General features: G+C 42.4%; 1 protein-coding gene across 3 annotated transcripts in view; it reads left to right on the top strand.

Moving 5' to 3' along the window:
* Positions 1 to 24670, top strand: part of LIN9 (lin-9 DREAM MuvB core complex component) — a 69672-nt gene that overhangs the window by 39875 nt on the left and 5127 nt on the right. For all 3 annotated transcript variants that reach the window (XR_005597217.1, XM_039533025.1, XM_039533026.1), the window contains 4 exons: positions 1074 to 1207; positions 3066 to 3185; positions 3364 to 3465; positions 20567 to 20647. Coding sequence is in view for 2 of the 3 variants with exons in the window: in XM_039533025.1 (XP_039388959.1) it covers positions 1074 to 1207; positions 3066 to 3185; positions 3364 to 3465; positions 20567 to 20647 (437 nt within the window). In the remaining variant the exon portion in view is untranslated. The remainder of the gene's footprint in view (positions 1 to 1073; positions 1208 to 3065; positions 3186 to 3363; positions 3466 to 20566; positions 20648 to 24670) is intronic.

The following is a 24670-nucleotide window of genomic DNA, read 5'->3' as shown; positions in this document are numbered from 1 at the left end:
AACTAATAATTTTATTACTACTACTATGTCAGTTGTAAGTGATCTCATTTATTAAAAATCCAGACAGTTCATCAAATCCTGAAAAGACAACACTTTAAATACTTATATCTCTGCAGTCCCTAATCTGGACCTTAAACATTAAATCTTAAACAATCCATTACTAGGTGTCATTATCCAAACATTGACTCTTGTTGAAGAGCAGGCACACAAGAACCAATATAACACCATTGGGAGGCGTTTGCATAAACATCTATAAAGCTACTTCATTATCTACCTTCAGATCCCTCTTCAAAACTCTCCTTTTGTCATGATGCCTACAAAAATTTGACAATGGTTAGGCTGCTGGTGTGCAGAGACCGTCTATCATGCTGACCAATATTGTCTCATTGTTTCCTTGTACTCCATGGTCATTCCGTTTGTATCCATCTGTTGTCTCTTGTCTTACACTTTAAATTGTAAGCTCCTTGGGGCAGGGAACATCTTTTTGTTCTTTGTTTGTACAGCACCTAGCACAATGGGGTCCTGGTCCAGGAGTAGGACTCCTAGGCTCTATAGTAATACAAATAATAAATAATAACAAAAATAACATTATAGTAGCCATTTCCATAGTCTCCTGTAACTCCATCCTGGAGCTGTTTGCTCCCTAGTGCTTACATAATAACTTAACATAATTCTTAATTTTCACTTAATACATTGTTATCAGTGGCAGTGAGCAAAGGGGCAGAATTAGTGTTCTAAAACTTTTAGAAATCAATTTTTTCCATAAAATCAGAGTAGTAGATGGTACTGGTTAATGAAGCAAAATTTCTTTTCAAATTAATTCCTGTGGTGATTATTGTGTTTTTTATATATTACATTTGACCTGTAAAGATAAATTATGATTAAAGCTTGACAGTATTTCTATTATATTAATTCTTTTTCTGAGTTTACAGTGTTTTTCGTTAATGTGTATGTGTTGTACTGAATATGCCATCCAAGGTATTCTGTATATTGCCAGTGCTTACTTGCAAAAGACTTCGTAACATCTATCTTCCTCAAATAAATATTTTTGATATTTGTGTTTCCTTTCATAGCACGGTTGCGTGGTGTCCATGATGGACTGTTCACTGGACAGATAGATGCTGTAGACACACTTAATGCTACTTACAGAGTAACTTTTGACAGGGCAGGGCTTGGAACACATACAGTCCCAGATTATGAAGTTCTTGTAAGTATTATTTACCCATTTGTGAAACTAGCTGGAATGTAAAATGACTTTTTCCAAAATATGCCAATGTGTATATTTAAATTAAGCAAAAGATGGTACAGGAATAAAATCCAGATGCTATTGGCCATAAAGCAGAAAGAAGACAAATCAAACGCATAGAAAATGACCATTAAAGTATCTTTTTGTAAATAAATTCTTGCTATTTTAATATTTTTATTGAGAGTTGCACAGTTATAATTTCAGGTTCCCCATTCCCCTGCTGTCTGTCTTATGGCTGTCCTTGCCCAGGGAGATGTGCACAAACCTTCAGGTTGAGACAGTTGTGTGTAAAGGCTTAAACCTTGACCTTCATTGAAGGTCAACAGTTTTTCCTTTAAACTTCCTCATACCCCATTGTAATAGGGCACTGGGCCTTGGGGCAGATGCTTGCACCCCAGTGTACCTGTTAGTCCTTAGGTCCTTTAAGACCAGGCATTCCGGTCTGAACATACTGTAGTCATATGACCATGAATCAGGTGATCACATTTGGGAACTATGTGTTATCCTAAGCTCAGTATGAAGCAATATAAGGGTTACAATCATGAGCGGAGGGTATAATAGGCATGGGGAGGCTAAGCCTCCCCTGATGCAGCCGCCATGGACCCCACTGCTGGACACCTGGGCCATGGTGGCCCCACCTGCGCTCCCCCTCTTCCCCTCCCTGCTCTTCCTCTTCCTTGAAGCCCCCACTAATCACCGCTGCCTTGTGAGTCACTCCTTTCCTCCACCCTCCTCCCCCATGAGACCCCCCTGACTCAACACATCCCTCCTCCACCTCACACCCCTGCAAGACCCCACCGCGTCCCTCCACTTCCCTCCCCCACAAGGCTGCCCACTGCATCCCTCCTCACCCCATCTTCCTGGAGCTTGGGGCTCGGGCCTGGGGGTTGGGCTCAGCAGTTCAGCTGGGGCACCTCCAGCCACAGGGAGGGGGTGGACCTCTAGGCTCCAGCAGGTGAGGGGTGGGGCCTAGGGCGGAAGGGGTGGGGCCAGGGCTAGCCTCCCTGAAGGGGGGTTTCACCCATCGCCCATGGTTACAATAAAACCTCAAAGGGAGTTCTTCCATGGGATTCTGGCAAACATCCTAGGGGGTATTCAGGAAAGGCTACACAATGGGAAGGCTCTGTCCTGTCCTTTCCTGTCCTCTCCCAACTTACTGAAAACTAGAAATGCCTCTGATGACTGGGACCAAGTGTTATAAGTTGTTTCACTCTTGTTTCAGATCCTTTTGTCACAATAAAAGTGCCTTGGACTGAAATGTAATTCGGGGGTTATCTTATCTTACCTGACTGCTGTACCTGCAATTAAAGGAATTCTCCTGCCTTATGAGTTGATCTAGACTAGATTGTAAGATCTTTAGAACAGGGACCATGTTTTCTTTTGTATCTTCTAAAGTGTCAAATGCAACTGTAGGTGTTTAACAGATCAGGTTCTGTTCTGGCAGTTTTGAGCATCTTCCTACTTGTTGTCAGTGTTGATCTACGACTGCTCCAATGAGGAAAGTAGAGCATCCTTTCAAAATATTATTGCATTCCCTGATGCAGTGCCACATAACCTTTCCTTCCCAATAAAAGGGGATATCTATGTGATGTTCTCCATCCATTGTAGCCTGGAAGCAAAGGATTGAGGGAAGAGAGTATCTTAAGCTTGATCTTTCTAAAGCAGTGTATTACATTAATGCTAGCCTACCAACCCTTTTAACATGTTTTAGCCTAAAATATAAATCCATAGGTTTGTGGTGTTCAAGAGGTGTGTAAAACTTTTAGTCTCTTTAAAGTCACCCTGAAATAGTTGTTTCTTCCTTTTTCTATCTTAACAGAGCAATGAGCCTCATGAAACTATGCCAATTACTGCTTTTGGACAAAAACAACGGCCTTCTAGATTCTTCATGACCCCTCCTCGATTACACTACACACCTTCTCTCCAGTCTCCAATTACAGTAAGTAATATGTACCAGAAAATGTAATTGCTTAATAATTCAATATATGAAATATTAATATAGTAATTCAGTATATTATTGAAATAAATTACCTGAGGATATTTAACAAGATAAGTTGTTTGTTTTTTTAAATCTTTCTAGAAATAAGTTGTTAAATGCAACTTTCTTTCTTGTATAGGACAGTGATCCTTTATTAGGACAATCCTCTTGGAAAAACAAAATTTCAGGCTCAGATAGCGAAACACTAGGTGGTTTTCCAGTAGAATTTCTTATCCAAGTGGTGAGTGTTAACTGCTCTTCTTTTAATTGTATGTGCAATGGCCTTTTTACATCTATTGTGTTGAACTCTCATGTGGTTAACTCACACTAGATATTAATTCATAAGAGCCTTGCTAATATCAAAAAGGAACTTGTCATGAATTTAGTCAAAATCTTTGTTTTGACATGCTGATGGTTTTTTTCCTTTATGTAGAACTTCTTTGTATGTACTGTTTTGTCAGTTACTGCTTTTTAAGATTTTAATTTTCACATTCCATGGTATTAATATATCCTTTTTTTTAAAAAAGTATTCGACACATCCCATCCACTAAGCCAGGACAACTAGTAGGATGTCCTGCTCACTTTGAGAACAAGAGAGGCAACTCTGCAGTCCCAAAATCAAAGGGAGTTGAAAAAGATACGTCTAAACCAAACACTTCCTATCCCTCAAGATATAAATTCTGGTGTTCCAAATCTATCTTTATCCTCCTCTTATGTGTTTGAAGATAATAGTTTAGCTTATTCTGAGAATGTGTTCAGCGAAGTGTGAAAATGTAATACTGGGAAGTGGCGATCCAGGAAGCACAGAAATTAATCTAAGCAAGTTTTTCTAGATAACAAAACAATATTATTAGTAAGGTCAACTTTATAATGAAAAAGTTAAATTCCATTATAATTTTTGCAAAAACTAGCATAAAGTAGAATCAAAACAGGCTATTCTCAAATAAGAACTGCAGGAGATTCTGACAACGTTCTTAAAGATTACATAACTGATTAAAGAACTGAATTTTATCTTCAATTCATATAAAATATATTTCTGTTTTGGCCATTCATCTTATGGTGCATATTACTTGCAGTAAATATTGCTTGTCAGAGAGCTTAATAAAACTGATCGATTGATTAAGGCAGGGATTCTCAACCTTTTTCTTTCTGAGACACCCCCACCCCCCAAACCTGCTATTAAAAACTCCAGGGCCCAGCAGAGATGGGGCCTTGAGCATAGGCGTAGTTTGACGTCTATTTTGGGAGAGCAGGGGCCAGCGGGGCTCAAGCCAGCTCCGCACAGCGGGGTCCAGGGAGGGAGCAGCACCTCCACCCCCTGGCTCACCTCAGCAGGTCACCCAGTCTGTCAGGGGGGAAAGGGGGGAAGGAGGGGAACCAAAACTTACAACTCAAAGTGGGGGGGGTTAGCTCAAAAAGTTTGAAAACAACTCAGGGAGGGGAGTAGCTAGAGGCTGTGTGCCAGGAGGGCTCCCCTGCAGTCCCTGTTCCCCGAGGGCTCTGCCAGCCATGGAGCCGGATACCCCAGACCAGGCGGCACTTACCAGCTGTGTGAGAAAGTGGGGTTGGGAGCTGAGGAGCAGCTTCAACCCGGGGCACCAACAGGAGACAAGGGAATGCTGCAGGTGCCTGCCCTGCTCCATGGCACCAGCCAGAGTAGCAGCTGCTACTCTGAGAGAGTATAGAGAGGCTATCAAAATTAAGAACCCAATAATAGTGGGGGATTTCAATTATCCCCATATTGACTTGGGAACATTTCACTTCAGGACGAAATGCAGAGATAAAATTTCTCGATACTTTAAATGACTGCTTCATGGAGCAGCTGGTACGGGAACCCACAAGGGGAGAGGCAACTCTAGATTTAATCCTGAGTGGAGCGCAGGAGCTGGTCCAAGAGGTAACCATAGCAGGACCGCTTGGAAATAGTGACCATAATACAATAGCATTCAACATCCCTGTGGTGGGAAGAACACCTCAACAGCCCAACACTGTGGCATTTAATTTCAAAAGGGGGAACTATACAAAAATGAGGGGGTTAGTTAGACAAAAGTTAAAAGGTACAGTGACTAAAGTGAAATCCCTGCAAGTTGCATGGGCCCTTTTTAAAGACACCATAATAGAGGCCCAACTTCAATGTATACCCCAAATTAAGAAAAACAGTAAAAGAACTAAAAAAGAGCCACCGTGGCTTAACAACCATGTAAAAGAAGCAGTGAGAGATAAAAAGATTTCCTTTAAAAAGTGGAAGTCAAATCCTAGTGAGGCAAATAGAAAGGAGCACAAACACTGCCAGCTTAAGTGCAAGAGTGTAATAAGAAAAGCCAAAGAGGAGTTTGAAGAACGGCTAGCCAAAAACTCCAAAGGTAATAACAAAATGTTTTTTAAGTACATCAGAAGCAGGAAGCCTGCTAAACAACCAGTGGGGCCCCTTGATGATCGAAATACAAAAGGAGCGCTTAAAGACGATAAAGTCATTGCGGAGAAACTAAATGGACTCTTTGCTTCAGTCTTCACGGCTGAGGATGTTAGGGAGATTCCCAAACCTGAGCTGGCGTTTGTAGGTGACAAATCTGAGGAACTGTCACAGATTGAAGTGTCACTAGAGGAGGTTTTGGAATTAATTGATAAACTCAACATTAACAAGTCACCGGGACCAGATGGCATTCACCCAAGAGTTCTGAAAGAACTCAAATGTGAAGTTGTGGAACTATTAACTAAGGTTTGTAACCTGTCCTTTAAATAGGCATCGGTACCCAATGACTGGAAGTTAGCTAATGTAACGCCAATATTTAAAAAGGGCTCTAGAGGTGATCCCGGCAATTACAGACCGGTAAGTCTAACGTCGGTACCGGGCAAATTAGTCGAAACAATAGTAAAGAATAAAATTGTCAGACACATAGAAAAACATAAACTGTTGAGCAATAGTCAACATGGTTTCTGTAAAGGGAAATTGTGTCTTACTAATCTATTAGAGTTCTTTGAAGGGGTCAACAAACATGTGGACAAGGGGGATCCGGTGGACATAGTGTACTTAGATTTCCAGAAAGCTTTTGACAAGGTCCCTCACCAAAGGCTCTTACATAAATTAAGCTGTCATGGGATAAAAGGGAAGGTCCTTTCATGGATTGAGAACTGGTTAAAGGACAGGGAACAAAGGGTAGGAATTAATGGTAAATTCTCAGAATGGAGAGGGGTAACTAGTGGTGTTCCCCAATGGTCAGTCCTAGGACCAATCCTATTCAATTTATTCATAAATGATCTGGAGAAAGGGGTAAACAGTGAGGTGGCAAAGTTTGCAGATGATACTAAACTACTCAAGATAGTTAAGACCAAAGCAGATTGTGAAGAACTTCAAAAAGATCTCACAAAACTAAGTGATTGGGCAACAAAGTGGCAAATGAAATTTAATGTGGATAAATGTAAAGTAATGCACATTGGAAAAAATAACCCCAACTATACATACAACATGATGGGGGCTAATTTAGCTACAACGAGTCAGGAAAAAGATCTTGGAGTTATCGTGGATAGTTCTCTGAAGATGTCCACGCAGTGTGCAGAGGCGGTCAAAAAAGCAAACAGGATGTTAGGAATCATTAAAAAGGGGATAGAGAATAAGACTGAGAATATATTATTGCCCTTATATAAATCCATGGTACGCCCACATCTCAAATACTGTGTACAGATGTGGTCTCCTCACCTCAAAAAAAATATTCTATCACTAGAAAAGGTTCAGAAAAGGGCAACTAAAATGATTAGGGGTTTAGAGAGGGTCCCATATGAGGAAAGATTAAAGAGGCTAGGACTCTTCAGCTTGGAAAAGAGAAGACTAAGGGGGGATATGATAGAGGTATATAAAATCATGAGTGATGTTGAGAAAGTGGATAAGGAAAAGTTATTTACTTATTCCCATAATACAAGAACTAGGGGTCACCAAATGAAATTAATAGGCAGCAGGTTTAAAACAAATAAAAGGAAGTTCTTCTTCACGCAGCGCACAGTCAACTTGTGGAACTCCTTACCTGAGGAGGTTGTGAAGGCTAGGACTATAACAATGTTTAAAAGGGGACTGGATAAATTCATGGTGGCTAAGTCCATAAATGGCTATTAGCTAGGATGGGTAAGAATGGTGTCCCTAGCCTCTGTTCGTCAGAGGATGGAGATGGATGGCAGGAGAGAGATCACTTGATCATTGCCTGTTAGGTTCACTCCCTCTGGGGCACCTGGCATTAGCCACTGTCGGTAGACAGATACTGGGCTAGATGGACCTTTGGTCTGACCCGGTACGGCCGTTCTTATGTTCTTATGTTCCAGCTTCCTGACTCTGACCTGGCCAGGGGGCAGGGAAAGAAGGTGTGGGAGGGGAAGTGTGCCGCTGCCCCCGGGACTATCCTGCTCTTGCACTGCAGTTTGGGGGGGGGGGGAGGGGCAACGCCCTTCATGTCCCCAACTCTGCCCATGGGCCTAGGGCTTCTGCCCCACAGGGAGCACCAGGGCTCAGGGCTCCAGGACTCAGCCCCCCGCCTCCCAGCTTCAGCCCTGCAGGGGGCTCCGGGGATCGGGGCTTCAGCCTCAGCTTCAGACTTCAGCCTTGGTGGGGGTGCTGGCCTCGGGCTCTAGGTTTCAGCCGCGGAGCCCCGCAGCCCCCTTGAAAGAGATCATGGACCCCCATGGGGCTATAGATCCCCAGTTGAGAACCACTGGATTAAGGGAAACGTAATGGCCAAAAATAGTAATAAGTAGGGTAAGGTAGTGTTTTGTAAGGTCAAGAACATTACATTAAATACAATTACAGTAAAAATAAGGCACTGATATATGAAGATTCATTAATTGCAAGGCATGCGATTTGTTTCTACTGCTACACCTGATCTGAGAGTTATCCTCTCAGTCTGATTCATCAACATGTTCTAGGGAGAATGATCTCCAGAACTGTGATAAGGCCAAACTGACCAAGAAACTGAAGAGCCAGTAAAACTCAGTTACCCAATCACAGTTGATTTGTGTGATGTTGATGCTGTATTTTAAATCAGAAAACTTTCAAATTTCAACTAATATTTGGTTATATTCACCTACTCACGTTAAGTAAACTGACCTTACAAAGCATGGGTTCCTTGCCTGTGATGCTTCTGAGTGTATTTTTTCAAGGACACTGAACAAGCAAAAATAGTGCTATTAATGCTGAAATTGCCAAAATGTGCCTGAACAAAATCAGAGCAAAAATTTCCAGTGTGGACTCTTGTCTGGTCATTTCAGGACTGCTCAATTCATGTTTCTAATAAAGGAATGAGAAAAGGATTTAAAAAAAAAGCTGTGCTTAAAGGCCACACATTATATTTAAGCCTAGAGTATGAATGACTTTTATTTGAAGATGTTTGAAGCAGTGTTGCAGAACTTAGGTATTGCTATGAAAAAGCTAATACTGGTTGTATTATAAGTGAATCATTTCTTTCACATGATGCAGATGCCAGCACTGTTGTGAGAGTAACAGAAACTTATAGTCTAGGTACTGTAATATTGTTATGTTAAAGGTTGATTACCATTATATGGCTGGATCTTGGACCGAGAAGTTACTACAGCCTTGCTGCAAAAATGGAACTTGCCCTTTGCTCTTCTCCCTGCATTTATTGCTCTTTTCAAGCTATAATTACAATGCTTTAGTCATGTGCAAAGGAAAAATATGTCCCCTTAAGTTCATAGAAAATCCCAAAGAAGCTTTAAGAACATGCTTAGGGCTTATAAACTGCTGAAATTTCCTCAGACGGGACAACAATCAAAAGCTTCATTTGCACTTTATATGGAAAGTCAGACATGAGAGTCATGATTGATACATGATTCGATAACACAAAAGAAAGTACCAGATCATTAGAGATCCCCCTTATAGAATCCCATGCTGTGACCCAAAACTTTTACCTTCATGCAAACCACAACTAGTAGAGAAAATCAGGTATACAATCTGTGGCACTGGTCTGGAAGAATGCAGACCATACTAGATCCTGACACACCAGATTTCGTCAAGTTCCATCCAAAGGGCAATGGGTGGGTACATAAAGAAGGTCAGCATATTTTAAAGTGGTTTGTAGACCAGATTCCTCAAGAAATCTATAGGGAGCTTGATAGAACTATGCTTCACAATGATGGCAGTTATATCAATCATATTGATTACCTACTGATTCAAAATCTAATGCCTCAAATTGGAATGTGTTTACAAAAATGAAATATCACTGTTAATGTTATGCATTTATTACATAGTGGTTATATAAGTATTCAAGACAAGTTATGTAGTAAAATTTATTAAATTCATTGGAAGATTTCAGTTTGAAAAAAATAAATATAATAGGTTCTATATCTTCAAAGGGGTTTCCACACAGCCTCTAATTTTGTGCCTGCAATTAATTGTGGGAACTAATTATAATGTTTAGATGTCTAACAGTTGATTTGTGGTCACAACTAGATGATTAGATGTGAGGACATCATGACCTGCACCAGTAATTTTGCACACTCAATTGATTGCAAGCGAAAATTTAGTCAGTGTTTCCTATGCTGGATGATATAAAAGATTATTTTAAAATTGTAAAATTGGCAAATTAAATTTGTTAAGTATAAAGATAAATGCTGGAAAGCTGCTGCAAGAAATGCTGCTGAAGTGTTAAAAAGATATAATTGAGCCTAATACTGCTGAGCTTTGCTGCCAAGCAACAACAAATGGTGACTTGACACATTGGCCTGTGTGCTGTGAAAAGGAGAAACTGGTGAGAGAAAAAAGGAGGAAAGGAGGCTAGGAGGGCGCTGAGCAGAGGGGAGAGCCAGGCAGGGAGGCGAGAGGCGGGCTGGCGAGCGAGAGCGTGAGGAAAGCAGCGGCTGAGGAGCAGCGAGGCGGCGCGAGGAAGGAAGAGAAGGGCGGCGAGCCTGAGGTCAGGTGAGCCGCAAGAGGGGCTGGAGCGCCGAGAAAGAGGGCAAGCCAGCCAACGGCGTGAAAGGGGCATCAGCGGAAGACCCAGAGGTGAGCAGCCCAAGCATGAAGATCTATGGAATGCTGACATCAAGCTGAGGAAAGTGACGGGCATGAATATCTGCGTGGATGCGCGGATGCGGAGCGAGGCGGGAAACTCGCTCCCTCTGATAAACTGTTTGGGAGCGGCTACGGGGGAGCTTCTAGGCGGTTTTTTATAAGGGCAAGGAGGCCTTCTGATAAAACTGTTTGGGGAAGGTGGGGGCTGGGCTTCAGGAAGAGGCTTCAGGCTGATGAGTCCAGCCTTCTCCTGAGTCCAGAGATAGAATAGAGTGGGGAGTGGGTGAGGCAGGAGGAGCTTCCTGGCTTGGGAGAGCTTTTGCCGGTGCCCTTTGAGCGCCAGCCGCACCGGTTGGAGCCAGTTGGAGTTTTGATGCAGGTGCCTACCTTGTGGTTCTACCCCTACCCGACATGATTGATCCTTTACCGGTCCGCCCCCCTGGCCTACCGCCTGCTATGTGCCCCGCTACCCCTCCATATTGAGACAGCCTACCGTGCGACTCCCCCGATACACCCATGCCTCCGCCGGGATGCCGAGCCTACATGGGACCTGGGCGTGCCACGTGTCCCGGGGATCCATGCACGATTCGGGGCGGGGGCGGGGCTCGTCAGAACATGTGCCATCGAACCCATATCGATTTACTACGTCCAATCAGTTCAGTCAGTCTGATAAGGAGATCTCATAAGGAGATGGGACCTGTAGGAATAAGCTGCGAGTTATCACCTGGAGAAGGAATCACAAAGTTCTCCACTCTCCCCTTCGCCCACCGCGATCTTCTCAGTGCCTATTCGCCCCCCCGCCCTCGCGCTGCCCCGCTGGACCCCTCGGGACCTCTCCCCGGGTGGCCTCCTGTTGGGCCAATTGAAGGGCGGCCTTTTATGAAGAGAATTCATCCTGATGCCTTATCGGTGACGGCGCCAGACTGGAAGTTGATCCCTCCCACAGTGGCCCACCGATTGGACTATATTTTGGCATGGGGTTTGTGAGAAACAGATCATGGCTATATATCTTATGGCTGGGTGATGTAAGCTATATCATTGAACAGGTATTTGCTGGGCTGCTAATGTGTCCAGATGATGCACCCGTCCGATGCATGCTAGCTCTTACACAGACATGAATTGTTGAGGAAAGATGATTGGGCTAGATGATGAATCGAAGATTGATTGGACTTCGCGCGATGATGATTTGGGATATGCCGGCCGGACCGCTGATATGCGCGCAGGCGGCAGTCGTGGATCCTCTTTTGGCGCCCGCCGCGCATCGCCTTGCTTCCTGTCGCGCAGCCTGGCTGCGGCTGCAGGAAAGTGTGGTGGCTGCCCTAAATGCCCGCCAGGCCCGTAAGGCCAGCCCTGCTGTGCATATTCCTGATTCACCGCTATCCACTTATTGATCCATAGATCTCCTCATCTGGCGCCAGAGCCAGAACTGCAGTTGATCTTTGATCTTGCAGCCCAGAATGAAATGCACACAATGCAAAACACTGACTTGCAACCACTTGCAGAGGCCTTGCCCAAGACTGCGATGCAATATTAGCACCATGGTTGCTTGAGCAATCTGATGGAAAGGATGAGAGGCAGCTGCATGCTGGGCGCAGGGCTCTATGCATGGCGACAGCGGGGGCTCCCGCTAGGGGCGGCCCTGCTCGCGCGGGCTGTGGGGGCCCTGGCCTGCCGCGGCCGGGGCCTGGGGCCTGGGCGGGGCCGCGGCATTCTGGCGGACTGCCCTATGCAAATGATGGCGCAGCTGCCGCTGCTTGCTTGCGATGGCCAGCGTGAGATGACTGTACGCCGACTGTAACTGCCGCTCGCGAATGGAGGAAGGGGACCGAAACTGCACGACACGATGCGCCCGGAGCGCGGGGAACACCGCGCGACAATGCGCCCCACAACCTGCCTGCCTGCTGGAACAACACACCCGGACCTCACCGAGGTGGAGCGCGCCGGAGTGGCAGTGCGGGGAACAGATGAGTTTTGAGACTTGATTCAGTGTTATTCTTCCCCTTCCAACACCGATTACCTTTTAGGATTTGGATTGAGTTCCTGGCAAGCCGCACCCTTTATTGACATTTTATTTTTTTTTTATTTGGGCCTTTGGATTGCCAACATCCCGGGAATTGATTGAATATTTTGGCCCCCTTTGACCTGCCTGGTACCGACTATGTAGGCCTGGGTACATCTGCTTATGCCAGACCTTGCTCTCGAGGGTTTCTGACCACGATCGACCCCGCTGGTCTCGCCGGGTGACCGCCTTTCTGCCCTACACTGCCACATGCCTGCCCCCACTGACTGATCCACCGGAATCACACTCGCTTCGCCGGATCCGCCAGGCGGCATGGATCTGGGGAGCAGCTTCTGGGGGGGAATCCGGCAACCTGGTGTGACAGTGATGAGAGACCTGGGTAGAAGATCCTGATCAGACCCGCATCAGAGAGAATGCAGAGCAGAGGCAGAGCCCATGCAATGCCAGCATGATGAGCCCCCATGCAGAATAATGCAGGATCAGCCAATGCCCAGCAGCAGTTGTGCCAGGGGCCCTGTGTGTGGAAAACAAGCAGCCATGTGTCCTGGGGCCCAGGAAGTGTGTGGAAGAGGAGCAAAGAGGAGTGCAGCTGAATTTGAGAGGCCTGGCAGCTTTTAGATACTGGCTCACTGGCTTTTAGCTGTAAACACATATTAAACAATTGATGAACAATTGAAGAACAAAGAAAGAAAGAAAAAAAATTGCAGAAACTAAAAAAAGTAAAAAAGAAAAAGTAAAGAAAAACCTGAACCTGGAAGAAACAGAACCTGAAAAAGCTATATTTCGAACTATCCAAGATATTACCACTGCTCATTAGGGATTTGAGCAACAGTATGACTGGACTGAACTGCAATGGAATGCAGAATGACTGAGATGACTTGGAGAGGATGGAGCTGAGCCCCTGGAGACAAGATGCACCCTGGCTTAGCTGTGCTTGTTTGCTGCTGCTCCGTTTGCTGATTTGATTGAGTTGAATTGATTGATTTAATTTATTTGAATAATTTTGTTTTTGATAATTTGAATGATGATATGATGATATCTCCTGATGAGAGAACAGAAGAATAACAATGGAAAAACAGAGAAAACACTCAAACAGAGAAAATAAACAAAAAAAAGAAAATTCATGATTGAAATTAAAAAGAAGAGAATTTCTGGCTAAGAAAGCAAAACTGGCAAGAAAAAAGGAAAAAAAAAAGGGACTAAAAAAAAAAAAAAAATTTTGTTTTTTTTTTTTTTTTTTTGTTTTTTTTTTGTTTTTTTTTTTTGTTTTTTTTTTTGGTTTTTTTTTTTTTTTTTTTTTTTTGTTTTTTTTTTTTGGGTTTTTTTTAAAAACTTTGGTTTGAGGTTTGTCAGTTGTGTTTATTAAGTTTAAATTGGAAAAATTTGGGAGAATTTTTTAAATTTTTATGAATTTATGAAAATATTTAAACCTTTATGACTTAAAATAAAGCTTCAGTAAGGGCAGATAGCAGGCACGGATCGAGAATAGAGAACTTGAAGAAAAAAAAGAGGCAGGCCCAGGCGGGCCAGGCACAAAAAACTAAAAATAACTGGTTGAGTTGGTTGGTGTAGTTGATAGAAGGTAATTAACTACAGAGAAGGTAAATGTTAGGTAGAGTAAAGTTAACTCTAAGATTTGAGGAGGATTGCAGAAAATTTGCAAAAGTTGCTAAAGTTAAAAAAGAAAGTTTTGAAATGTTTTTGTTAAATTTTATTTTTAAAAGAAAATTGCAAAATTTTTGTTTTTTAAATAATTTTGTTTTTTATGTTATGTTTGTGTATTGTATTTGTATATGTATTATTTGTTATTGTAAGGGTATATGTTATTTTTTTTTTTTATTTGTTTTTTTTAAAAGTAAATTAATAGTTTTAGAACTTGAACAGTTTGAATTGAAGAATTCATAAATAGGAAATTATTGTTGTATATTTGTAAATGATGATGTAATTTTTTTTTGATTTTACTAAGGGTAGGTATTTGTATTGTGTATGTATATTGTATGTAATTGTTTAGGTTTTTTTTTTTTTGTTTTGTTTTTAATCTTTTAAGGTTAGAAATTATTATAGCATATATTTATTTAGTTTATTTTTATTTATAGAGTTTATTTATGTTGTTTGTGTTTTGTTTGTTTGTTTGTTTGTTTTTTTTTTTCTTTTTTTTTTTGTTTTTTTTTTTTTATTGTTTTTTGTGTTGTTTTTTTTTTCTCAGTTTCTCCTCAGTCAGAGTTTGATGATCTGGACATCTGGAGTTTATAGAAGTTGGTGTGTTTTGGTGTGGTGTAGAAGGGGAAGGGAAAGTAGAATTTATTTATTTTTTTTTTTTTTTGTTTTGTTTTTGTTTTTGTTTGTGTTGTGTTGTAATTGCATGGTTATAGGTTGTTTTTTTATTTTTTTTTTTGTTTTTTTTTTTAGATAGATATGTTATAGTGTTATAGATGTTTGGGAATGTTTTGCTTATTTTTTTTTTTTTTTTTTTTTTTTTTTTTTATTTTTAAGGAAGGGTGAGTGGGGAAATAAGTAGATGAGAGTGTGGAGAGTGAGTTTAGACTGTCGAGGCTAGTTTTTATCTGCTCTGCTGCAGGCAGTAGGATGGATGATAAGTCAAAGGTGTTAGGATGATAATTATGGGGTGGGTTATGCTGTGCTGTGGTAATTTTTGTTAACCAATTAGGCAATTTGCTGCTTTGCCTGCTTCAAGTATAAAGAGATATGCTGGAAGAAAAAATAACCTTTTGCTGCCAATCAAACTGACTGAAGAGCTTTGCTCATATACGCCTGCGATGCAACAAGTGTTCAGTAAAAGAAATGTGGCCCAAAATAAGGCCTTGTAAGACTGATTTTTACCATAATTTATCAATGAAGACTGACAGGTCCCACTTTATAAAATCAATATGTTCATTGACCGTTCTTCTTTTGGTATTAAAATGATCTTTTTAGTTCTTCTTTACGGACTGCCCTGTGGGTGCTCCACTTTAGGTGTCTTGGCGCCCTGCACTTATAATCAGAGATTTGTAGTAGCAGTGCCCCAGTTGAATGTGCGTGTCAGCTATCCCCCGCCGCTCTGAGCGGCTACCTCGCATGCACAGCCAACCAATCCCCAGTTCCTTCTCTACCGCCTTTGGCTTGAGTCGGAGCAACAGCAGCACCCATGTCTATTTCGTAAATCGTTTATATTCCCATCTTTATCCTTTTTTGTCAGTTTTCTTCCATTTTCCCGTCATTTACCCACTTTAAAAAAAAAAAATTTACTTTGCTCTCCCTCCCCCCCCATCCCCGCCACTGGTGGGTCTCCACCATCAGTGACTGAACTATGACCGTTTTCTGTAGACCTCGACCTTCTCAGGCATGCCAGCTTCCCCCAGCTTTAAACGGTGCCTGACCTGCAGACTATCAATTCCTGTATCGGATGGTCATGCTCAGTGCATCCGCTGTCTCGGGGAAACCCGTGTACCACAGAAGTGTCCACGCTGCAAGAAATTATCTGCCAGGACACTGAAAGCCAGAGAACCTCCAACTAAAATTACTAATGATGGAGAAATCCCTGAGGCCAGCCTCCAACCCAGAGTCCAGGACTCCTCCTGGCCAATGGTCTCCAGCAGCAGCCTCAGGCAAGGGCTCCACACAAACTATGTCTAAGGACCCTGCACCTGAGAAGGCTACCAAACATCGATCGCAGTTATCTCCACAGAGAGATCCCCTAAAAAGAAGCTATCTCCTGGCCAGAAATCTGCCCTGGTACCAATGGCACCAAGAACCTCGGACCGAGAGGCACCGGGAATGTCCAGTACCGAGACATCCCGAGGACCCAAGGCACCGACATGGCCAGGCTCTCACTCAGGTGCATGAGCTAAAGCTGAGCTCCCTATCTCGGCACCGACAGTACAGAAGAATGCCTCTTCATCGGCTAGTGTAATGGCTCCACCTGCTGCATATACACAGCCTAACAAGACCGCTGCACTGTCAGAACAGATACAATTTAGATAATGCTTTCCCACACTGCCATCCACGGCACCAAGCTTCCCAGTACCAGAACCCTTTACCAGACAGGCAGACCTGGCAATCTCCTCCACGCCAGGAACCCCCTCTCTTCAGCAATGACAGTACCCGTCAGACCTGGACCGAGCCGAATAGGCACTCCTAGTGGATCTGCACTTCCACTATCTAGTGATGAGGATGAAGAGAATCTTTATACCCCTTGTCATTCCTCCCAAAAACCATGACCCTCTCACCAAAAGCCACCTATGCAAGGGCAAAGCTGGCAGGCACAGCCATGGATGCCACCGCCTGTTGTTATGCCACCTAGTTAGCCATACTGGGACACATTGGGCAATCTCCAGAGCCCAAAATCTTAAACCCACCAACATCAAGGGCCACCCAGTCCCCTTCACCCACAAACCCACCACCATCGGAGGCCCAGGAGGAAGAGGGAGAAGAGCCAGAAGAGGCTCCTGAAGGCGACACACTGCCACTCACCCATATTTCATCCTCGTCCCTGGACGAAACAATTATGCCACAGCCTCCCACCACAGGAGATGACTTCAAGTCCTTCCAAAAGAGTTGCAGAATTCCTAGACATCTCTTTAGCAGAGCTGCCAGAGACCCAGCACAAACTTATTGACATCTTGCAGGCATCACCATCAGCAAAGATAGCTCTGCCCATCAACGCTCCTATAATGGATCCTGCAAAGACAATATGGCAGACACCTGCCATTGTCCCACCCTCCTGCAAACACTCAGACAGAAAATATTATGTACCAGTGAAGGGGGCTGAGTTCTTATTTACTCACCGGTCTCCAAATTCACTGGTCATAGAGGCAGCAAACCAAAGGGAAAACAGCACTAGTCAAAAACCACCCCTTATGACAAAGACTGGAAAAGGCTTGACCTCTTTGGACGCAAAGCCTGTTCCTCGGCCTCACTGCAATTTCGCATAGCAAACTACTCTGCTCTGTTGGCAAAATGTACTTACAACTCATGCCAGACTGCATATGAGATGCCTACAGGTCTGGCTCCGCACCTGCTATATATCACACAAGCATTCCCTCTACAAACGGCTCACTATGCCCCGCAGAGTGAAGGACTCCCTCAAGTGTTGGATGCAACCGCAAAACATCTGCTCAAGATCCCATTTCAACAAAAAGCTCCCACTATAACAATCAACACAAATGCCTCCCTCGTGGGATGGGGAGCCCATCTGGACAACACCACCATCCATGACGCTGGACCCCAGCAGAAACCAACCTACAGATAAACCATTCTATAGCGCCAAGCAGTTAGAAAAGCATGCAAACACTTCCTTCACCTTATCCACAACAATACCATCAAAGTCCTCATGGACAACACAACTTGCATGTTTTATATAAACAGACAGGGCAAAGCTCGATCATACCCTCTCTGCATTGAGGCACTACTCCTTTGGCAATGGTGCATATCCAACAAGATTGACATTTCTGCAGCTTACCTGCCAGGACTTCAGAACACCACAGCAGACCATCCGAGCAGACACTTTTCACAAACCCATGAGTGGGAGATAGACTACCCAACCCTTGAGTATTCAACCAGTGGGGATTCCCTACTGTTGATTTATTCGCAACAACTCACAATACAAAATTGCTCCCGAGAGGGGCTCGGACACCACTCACTGGGTGATGCCCTCTTCACAAAATGGGAAGCACCACTAATGTACATGTCCCTCCCCTCTAACCCCCCCCGATTCCTCTACTGAGCTGGGTTTTACACAAAATCAGACAGGACAAGGCCAGGCTCATGCCCCAGACAGATGTGGTTCCCATACTTAATACAGATGGCAGTGAAACTTTCTCGAACCCTTCTCAACTTCCTCACCTCCTGACACAGAATGGCAGCCGTGTCATTCAGCCCAACCTAGTAGTTCTCTGCCTCAATACCTGGTTACTCCATGGCAACAGGGCTGGATCAGGATTACTCTGAAGAGGTTAAAGACATTCTCTTGAAAAGTCGCAAACCAAGCACAGGCAAAACATATGCTTCTGGGTACATTTCTGCACCTGGTGCAAGGCTCACCATATGTTTCCTTATTCTGCCCCTCTACCCAGAGTCCTGGACTATATATTATGCCTTAAAAAGGCAGGCCTCTCCAATAGCTCCATAAAGGTACACTTAGGAGTGATCACCTCACTACATGATAAGGTAGATGGAACCACAATCTTTGCTCATCCAACAACTAAACAATTCTTAAAGGGCATGACCAACATCTACCCTCTCCTAAAACACCCTATTCTTATATGGGACCATAACCTCATGCTGTATACCCTCATGGGCAACCCCTTGCGATTTGCTCATTGCTACATCTATCAATGGAAGGTCTCCTTCCTTATCGCAATCATTTCTGCAAGAAGAGTAGGGGAGCTAGGGGCCCTAATGGCACACCTGCCGTATACCACATTCACGCTGATCCTCTGGGCTAGAGAAGGAACTGGGGGTTGGTTGGCTGTGCATGCAAGATAGCCACTCAGAGTGGTGGGAGATGGCTGCCTTGCATGCGCAGCCAACTGGGGCACTGCTGCTACAAATCTCCGATTATAAGCACAGGGTGCCAAGACACCTAAAGTGGAGCACCCAAAGGGACAACCATCTCGAAGAACCTCAGTTACTGCACAGGGTGAGTAACCTTCTCTTTTATTATGGACAAAGTTATGTATATTAGAGAAATTATAGCTCCAAAAGGAATTTGCTATAATATCAGTTGACCATCTCTTGTACATTAATATTTACATCCAATCTAAATGGAATACTGACAGAAATCATGACAATATTTTATCCTCACATACAAGATTAAATGTTTCTGGGGATACTGGATTCAATTTTAAATCTATTACATTTCAGTTCAAAACTGATGGATGGGATTCCCTTTTCACGGGGTCCCAGTTTGTCAGCAATGTTAAAACCTAGTTTTCCAAATGATTAGCAGTATCCTTCTTTTTTTGAGGAAGAGTTAAAAATTAAGATATAATAAAAACAGAATGTAGACAGAAATTACTTTTTTTTTTTAAACTGTGCTCCTGCATGTCCAGTAGAGGGAGCATGTTAACTAACATAGTATTTTCCCAGAACTGTGCATGTTTTCCTCACTGGTGTAAATTAAATACAAGGAAACAAATCTAAATTCTAGTTTAAATGGCGGGGAGGGGAGGATATGTAAAACAAATAGGAAAATACAAAATTGGTAGAAAAAAATGGATATTTTTCAAACTTCTCAGAAGATATTGCAGACAATATAGAGTAAAATATTTAAACACTAAAAGTACTTTGGTGTCGCTATAAATGTTCTGTATTAACTCAAATTCAAGTATAAATTGCTAACTCAAAGAAACATACACTAATTCAGCCTGTTCCTGTGTTCCTTTCCTTAATTTCAGTGGTAATTCTGCCTACATGAAGAGGACTACAAGATTAGGAACTGAAAGTAGCTAGTAAACTGTTTAGTACTAACTTTCATTTAGTCCTCAATTATAATATATCACTGAGAAAATGCTGGTATACCTTTGTTCCCAACTGCATTGAATTCCAGTATAGGTACCTTCATCATACAGGAGGAAATTCTATCCCTATTGAAATCAATGGCGTAATTCCTGTTGACTGCAGTGGCACTAGGATTACACCCATGGGTCCCAGCTGCAATCCACACTTCTAATAGTTAGATGCATGTTGGAAAAAATCTAGCAGCCCCTTCTGTGGGCACATTACACCCCAAATGCAGCAGATACAGAGCACTTCTGTTTTAAAGGAAGAGTCCAAGAAGTGGAAAACCTCCAGAGCCCTCTTGTTTGCTGCAAACCCATGTTGTGTTTCAGCTCTTGTTGCAGGAGTGCACACGCTGGGTTTGTGACCAGTCTGGGACATGACAAGTGAGTCCATCAACAGGGTGAAAACCTTATGGGGAAGGCGATGGCAAAACAGCTAATCTCTACTGTAGCCCATGATAATTACATCCACAGCCTTGCTGTGCATAAGTCCTATGTTATATCTTCATGCTGTAGGGAGGGAAGGGTTCTGTTCACTTCATCCTCAAAATATGTCCACAAATCCTGTTTACTCAGTCTTTGCGTAGGGAATTTCAACCATTGTGCTTTGGCTTCATTCAGGTAAGGTTCCCTGAAAGTACTGTTTATAATTTCCTTGGAAAAAAATTAATTTATATATCTTAATTTGTAGTCAGTCTGAGAAATATCTTTACACTTTTAGCAAAAGGTGTCTGATATTTTTCAGTAATTTTATCATTAATTTTAAAGCTGTTTAAAGATGTTTGTCCTAAAAAAAATTTCCTCTCTTTGTCTATAGACCAGGTTATCAAAAATCCTTATGATTAAGAAGGAGCACATCAAGCAGTTAAGGGAGATGAACACAGAAGCAGAAAAGCTGGTAAAAACATGTTATTTTTTCAGTTCTTGAATGGGTTTTGATATCCTGTTTTATAGGTATCTGCTACAATGAAAAATAATCTTCATACAAACAGAGACAATAGTACTAAAAATCAATGAGGAATAGATTATCATGTGGTTAAAGCACAGGTCTGGGTTCTATTTCCGCCTGGGATATGACTTTATGCAAATCAATATGGTCAAAATTTCAAAATGTATTTATCTTAATAATAATAAGAAGAAGAAAAGCCAAAGAGGAGTTTGAAGAACGGCTAGCCAAAAACTCCAAAGGTAATAACAAAATGTTTTTTAAGTACATCAGAAGCAGGAAGCCTGCTAAACAACCAGTGGGGCCCCTTGACGATGAAAATACAAAAGGAGCGCTTAAAGACGATAAAGTCATTGCGGAGAAACTAAATGGATTCTTTGCTTCAATCTTCACGGCTGAGGATGTTAGGGAGATTCCCAAACCTGAGCTGGCTTTTGTAGGTGACAAATCTGAGGAACTGTCACAGATTGAAGTATCACTAGAGGAGGTTTTGGAATTAATTGATAAACTCAACATTAACAAGTCACCGGGACCAGATGGCATTCACCCAAGAGTTCTGAAAGAACTCAAATGTGAAGTTATGAACTATTAACTAAGGTTTGTAACCTGTCCTTTAAATCGGCTTCGGTACCCAATGACTGGAAGTTAGCTAATGTAACACCAATATTTAAAAAGGGCTCTAGGGGTGATCCCAGCAATTACAGACTGGTAAGTCTAACGTCGGTACCGGGCAAATTAGTTGAAACAATAGTAAAGAATAAAATTGTCAGACACATAGAAAAACATAAACTCTTGAGCAATAGTCAACATGGTTTCTGTAAAGGGAAATTGTGTCTTACTAATCTATTAGAGTTCTTTGAAGGGGTCAACAAACATGTGGACAAGGGGGATCCGGTGGACATAGTGTACTTAGATTTCCAGAAAGCCTTTGACAAGGTCCCTCACCAAAGGCTCTTATGTAAATTAAGCTGTCATGGGATAAAGGGAAGGTCCTTTCATGGATTGAGAACTGGTTAAAGGACAGGGAACAAAGGGTAGGAATTAATGGTAAATTCTCAGAATGGAGAGGGTTAACTAGTGGTGTTCCCCAAGGGTCAGTCCTAGGACCAATCCTATTCAATTTATTCATAAATGATCTGGAGAAAGGGGTAAACAGTGAGGTGGCAAAGTTTGCAGATGATACTAAACTACTCAAGATAGTTAAGACCAAAGCAGATTGTGAAGAACTTCAAAAAGATCTCACAAAACTAAGTGATTGGGCAACAAAATGGCAAATGAAATTTAATGTGGATAAATGTAAAGTAATGCACATTGGAAAAAATAACCCCAACTATACATACAACATGATGGGGGCTAATTTAGCTACAACGAGTCAGGAAAAAGATCTTGAAGTTATCGTGGATAGTTCTCTGAAGATGTCCACGCAGTGTGCAGAGGCGGTCAAAAAAGCAAACAGGATGTTAGGAATCATTAAAAAGGGGATAGAGAATAAGACTGAGAATATATTATTGCCCTTATAGAAATCCATGGTACGCCCACATCTCGAATACTGTGTACAGATGTGGTCTCCTCACCTCAAAAAGATATTCTATCACCAGAAAAGGTTCAGAAAAGAGCAACTAAAATGATTAGGGGTTTAGAGAGGGTCCCATATGAGGAAAGATTAAAGAGGCTAGGACTCTTCAGTTTGGAAAAGAGAAGACTAAGGGGGGACATGATAGAGGTATATAAAATCATGAGTGATGTTGAGAAAGTGGATAAGGAAAAGTTATTTACTTATTCCCATAATACAAGAACTAGGGGTCACCAAATGAAATTAATAGGCAGCAGGTTTAAAACAAATAAAAGGAAGTTCTTCTTCACGCAGCGCACAGTCAACTTGTGGAACTCCTTACCTGAGGAGGTTGTGAAGGCTAGGACTATAACAATGTTTAAAAGGGGACTGGATAAATTCATGGTGGCTAAGTCCATAAATGGCTATTAGCCAGGATGGGTAAGAATGGTGTCCCTAGCCTCTGTTCGTCAGAGGATGGAGATGGATGGCAGGAGAGAGATCACTTGATCATTGCCTGTTAGGTTCACTCTCTCAGGGGCACCTGGCATTGGCCACTGTCGGTAGACAGATACTGGGCTAGATGGACCTTTGGTCTGACCCGGTACGGCCTTTCTTATGTTCTTATCTTTAAATACAACTTCCTGAGCTTACAGAGGCTGCCTAACTCCACACACAGTGATGATCTGGAAGAGGCGCAGCAGCTCCCATATAAGCTTTAACCTAGTGGTCAGGGTACTCACATGTGATGTGAGAGACCACTGGCTTAGGTCACCCCACTGCCTGATGTAGAAGAGATTTGAACAACTATCTACAACCTCTCAGGGGAGTGTTCTAACCACTGGACTGTGGGATATCCTGATGTGGGGCTATCTCATTCTTGCCTGTTGAAATTGTTTCATCTTAGCTAAATAATTAGATATTGACTGGGACAGAGAGCAAGTGAGAATGGTTCTGTAATCCAGTGGTTAGGGCACTTGGCCGAATGGTGGCAGATCCCTGTTCAGATCCCTTCTCCTCATGAAGCAGAATGAGGACTTGAACTAGTGCTCTCTTACGTTCTAGGTGAATACCCTATATGTTGCCCTATAGGTTATATGGGAAGGCCTCCTTCAGCTGTTTTGTGTAAATCTAAGCAGCCTCTGAGCACGCCTTCCAGATCAGGCCCAGCATCTGAGGTACGCAGAGGGCTGAGGTTACACCATTCTCATAAGCATCTCTCATTTGCTAGCTTAGGCAGCTCCCCACCTAGCATGCTGGCTTTTGTAAACCACATTCTAGGCCACCTATCACTCCAGTTGCATTGTGTAGGGAGCCTAGACATCTAATTCAGGCTTTGGTGATCACAGCGTTATCCCTATGATTAGCTAGGTGCCTAAAAGTTACAATGCTGAGCACTGCAATGCTTAATGCCAAAGTCCCTTTGGGGACTCAGACCTAAGTGCTTAAAATTTTGCACAAAGCATTTAAGGTTTTTAATATGGATAAAATATTTCTTCTCTCTGCCCCCTTCCTGCCCCATGGCCACCTGTGGGCACAAGTACGCTCACTCTCTCTCCATTCACTGCTTCCCCATTCCTGTGTCCACCGTCCCCTTCTCCTACCCCACACCCACATCCTATTCTTCAGTGCTGGCATTATTATTTCACTCTCCTGTGCATTAACTGTGCTTTCTCATAATTTTTTTAAAGAAAATTGTTTCTGCTGTACAGTTTAATCATTAAAATCTATGCAGCTATAGCAGAAAGGATTAACATAAATTACATATAAAGTTTGTCACTATTTTTAAATCTAATGCTGAAAAATATACCGCTTTTTAAAGTTTGTTTTAAAAATTTAACTAAAAGTCTGACACTTATACAAAAATAAACTATAAAAGCCTTCTCTCATTACAAGAAGGTGACTGCCTTAAAATATGAACATAACTTAAATACTAAATCACAAATTAAACTTAATGAGGACAGAAGAAATGAGAGGCATCAGAAGGAAAATAAAGAATATTGGGACAAACAAAGAAGCAGCAGGAGGGAATGGGATCAAGGATATATATTCAATTTGATATATTTAGGTCTGTTTAGCCTAGATAGGGATATGAGATATTTTGAATCTCCTCCGTTATTCATTACTTTGTAAATAAGCCTCTTATACAGTAACTTTTGTGAAAGTTCATGGCTATTCTGATAAAACTAAAGGAGGTGATACCTTTCCAGTGGGCTACGTTCTTAGTCTGTCTTCAGTCAGTTTCTGCCTTTAAAATATATTTCATTTAATCAAAAATCTTTTCTCAAACACTTGCCACTCTTGAACATGACCAAAATAATATACAGATTTAAATACTTTTGTGAATTCTTTGAAGACTTTATCAATTAGCTAATTTTGATATAATAATTTTTGGTTAAAGTGAAACAGAATGACATGGTGGG

The sequence above is a fragment of the Mauremys reevesii genome, linkage group 3 (genome assembly GCF_016161935.1).
Source record: "Mauremys reevesii isolate NIE-2019 linkage group 3, ASM1616193v1, whole genome shotgun sequence".
NCBI classification, from domain to species: Eukaryota; Metazoa; Chordata; order Testudines; family Geoemydidae; genus Mauremys; species Mauremys reevesii.
This window is presented reverse-complemented; position numbering and strand designations above follow the sequence as displayed.